Source organism: Alligator sinensis, unplaced genomic scaffold (genome assembly GCF_000455745.1).
Source record: "Alligator sinensis unplaced genomic scaffold, ASM45574v1 scaffold705_1, whole genome shotgun sequence".
NCBI lineage: Eukaryota > Metazoa > Chordata > Crocodylia > Alligatoridae > Alligator > Alligator sinensis.
Genome location: NW_005842663.1, coordinates 606,864 through 608,436, shown reverse-complemented (window position 1 = coordinate 608,436; position 1,573 = coordinate 606,864). Strand labels below are relative to the sequence as shown.

The 1,573-nt window shown below is 54.0% G+C and overlaps 1 protein-coding gene across 1 annotated transcript in view; it reads left to right on the top strand.

Annotated features, from left to right (window-relative positions):
• Nucleotides 1-203: 203 nt before the first annotated feature.
• LOC112551930 (CMP-N-acetylneuraminate-beta-galactosamide-alpha-2,3-sialyltransferase 2-like) overlaps nucleotides 204-1,573 on the top strand; it is a 2,965-nt gene continuing 1,595 nt past the window's right edge. Inside the window, exon 1 of the mRNA XM_025215732.1 lies at nucleotides 204-488. Coding sequence (XP_025071517.1) covers nucleotides 204-488 — 285 coding nt within the window. The remainder of the gene's footprint in view (nucleotides 489-1,573) is intronic.

Genomic DNA, 1,573 nt, shown 5'->3' with positions numbered 1-1,573 from the left:
TGGGATCCCTGATGAAAACCTGTGTTTGAGGGCTGATGGGCTGACCCCTTCCTCCCACTCTGTGTCTATAGCTACTGGAGGAAAAATCCCACTAATCATAGGAAATCCTCTCACAAACACGTTGGTATTGTATGTGGTGCTTTTCCTTCATGTGTAGTGCTCCTCCTGTGAGAGTCCTATTGCAAGGACTGATGGCATGAAGAATGTTGCTCAGGAAGAAGCTGTGGGCAACAGCAGCTCTATGCCTGGTGTTTCTCCTATGGAAGACTTTCCAGGGCAGGTGTACAGGACACTTTGCCTCGTTGTGTACTTTTGTGGAGTCATCGGGGCCTGTCTCCCTCTTCAAGGCCAAGCTTTGTAGCTGTGCCAGCTGTGTTGCAGATCTCAACAGTTCGGCCTGGTTTAATGAACACTATGATGCAGCTATCAATCCTGTGCTGACTGTGCAAACCCAAGAGATCTCCCCAGATGTTCTGCAGTGGTGGCTGGTGAGTAACAGAATTACATCAGTTCATTCAGGCCCATCATACCATTGCTGCCTGGGCAGAGTCTGTCAGGCTCCCCCAAGGGGCAGGATGAAGGTCAAGCAGTGGAGGAGGACTGGTCAGGGCTCCAGAGTACACGTGGGAGCTCTAAGGACTGCCCCTTCTATTGATCCCTTGAGATCAAGGGCAACAGCTAGGGAGCCAACAGAGATCATGAAGATATCCAATGTTCTGCTTGCACAGGCATTCAGGGATCCTCTTTTCATTTGGGAGGGATTGCTCTGGGAAACAGAGGAAGAAACAGGGAAGAACAGGGATGTTGCCAACATGCCTGCCAGTACCTCTAGTTTGGCTTTCTCCTCAAGTTCTGCTGGCTCCATCTCTCCACTATGAGCAGCTAGCAGGGGGTATGTGGGAGCCTGCATAGAACAGGGGCCCCTGACCTAGTGAAAAAAGATCCTGATTTTTTTGTCAACAAAAAGGGGTGATGATCTTTGCCTGCACCACTGCAAAATGGAGTTTATATTGCATCCCCCTGTGGCAGAGTAAATCAGGGACTACAGTGTCCCCTCTGAGTGCAGCTGTGTTGAAACCTTGCCTCTGAACAGAGATCATTGCCCCTAGCCCAGGGATGGGCAAAATACAGCCTGCGGGTTGGGTCCAGCCCAGCCCAGCAAGGGATTCCATCTGGCCCACAGCCAGGCTCGACTTCCTGGCAGCCCTCATGGCAGTGACTTGCTCTGCCCAGCTGCTGCTGCTGCCAGTCTGTCCCGCACCCACCACTGGGGGTACTGGACGAAGCAGGTGGGTGGGATCTCCATGGAGACCTGCCTGGAACAACCATGGGCAGGCTGTGCTTGGCCAGGCAGATGGGATGAGGCCACAGGGGAACAATATCTGGGAAGGGGATGGATAGGTGGGGGCCGGGGCCACGGCTTGAATCATGGGACAGTGACAGTGCCAGGGCCCAGGGCAGAGCCATGATCTGCTCCCTGCATGTCCCTGACCATAGAACCAGCGCCCATTGTAGGGATGTGCGGGGAGTGGATTGTGGCTCTGCCCTGGGCCCTGGCCCTGTGCTGTCACCC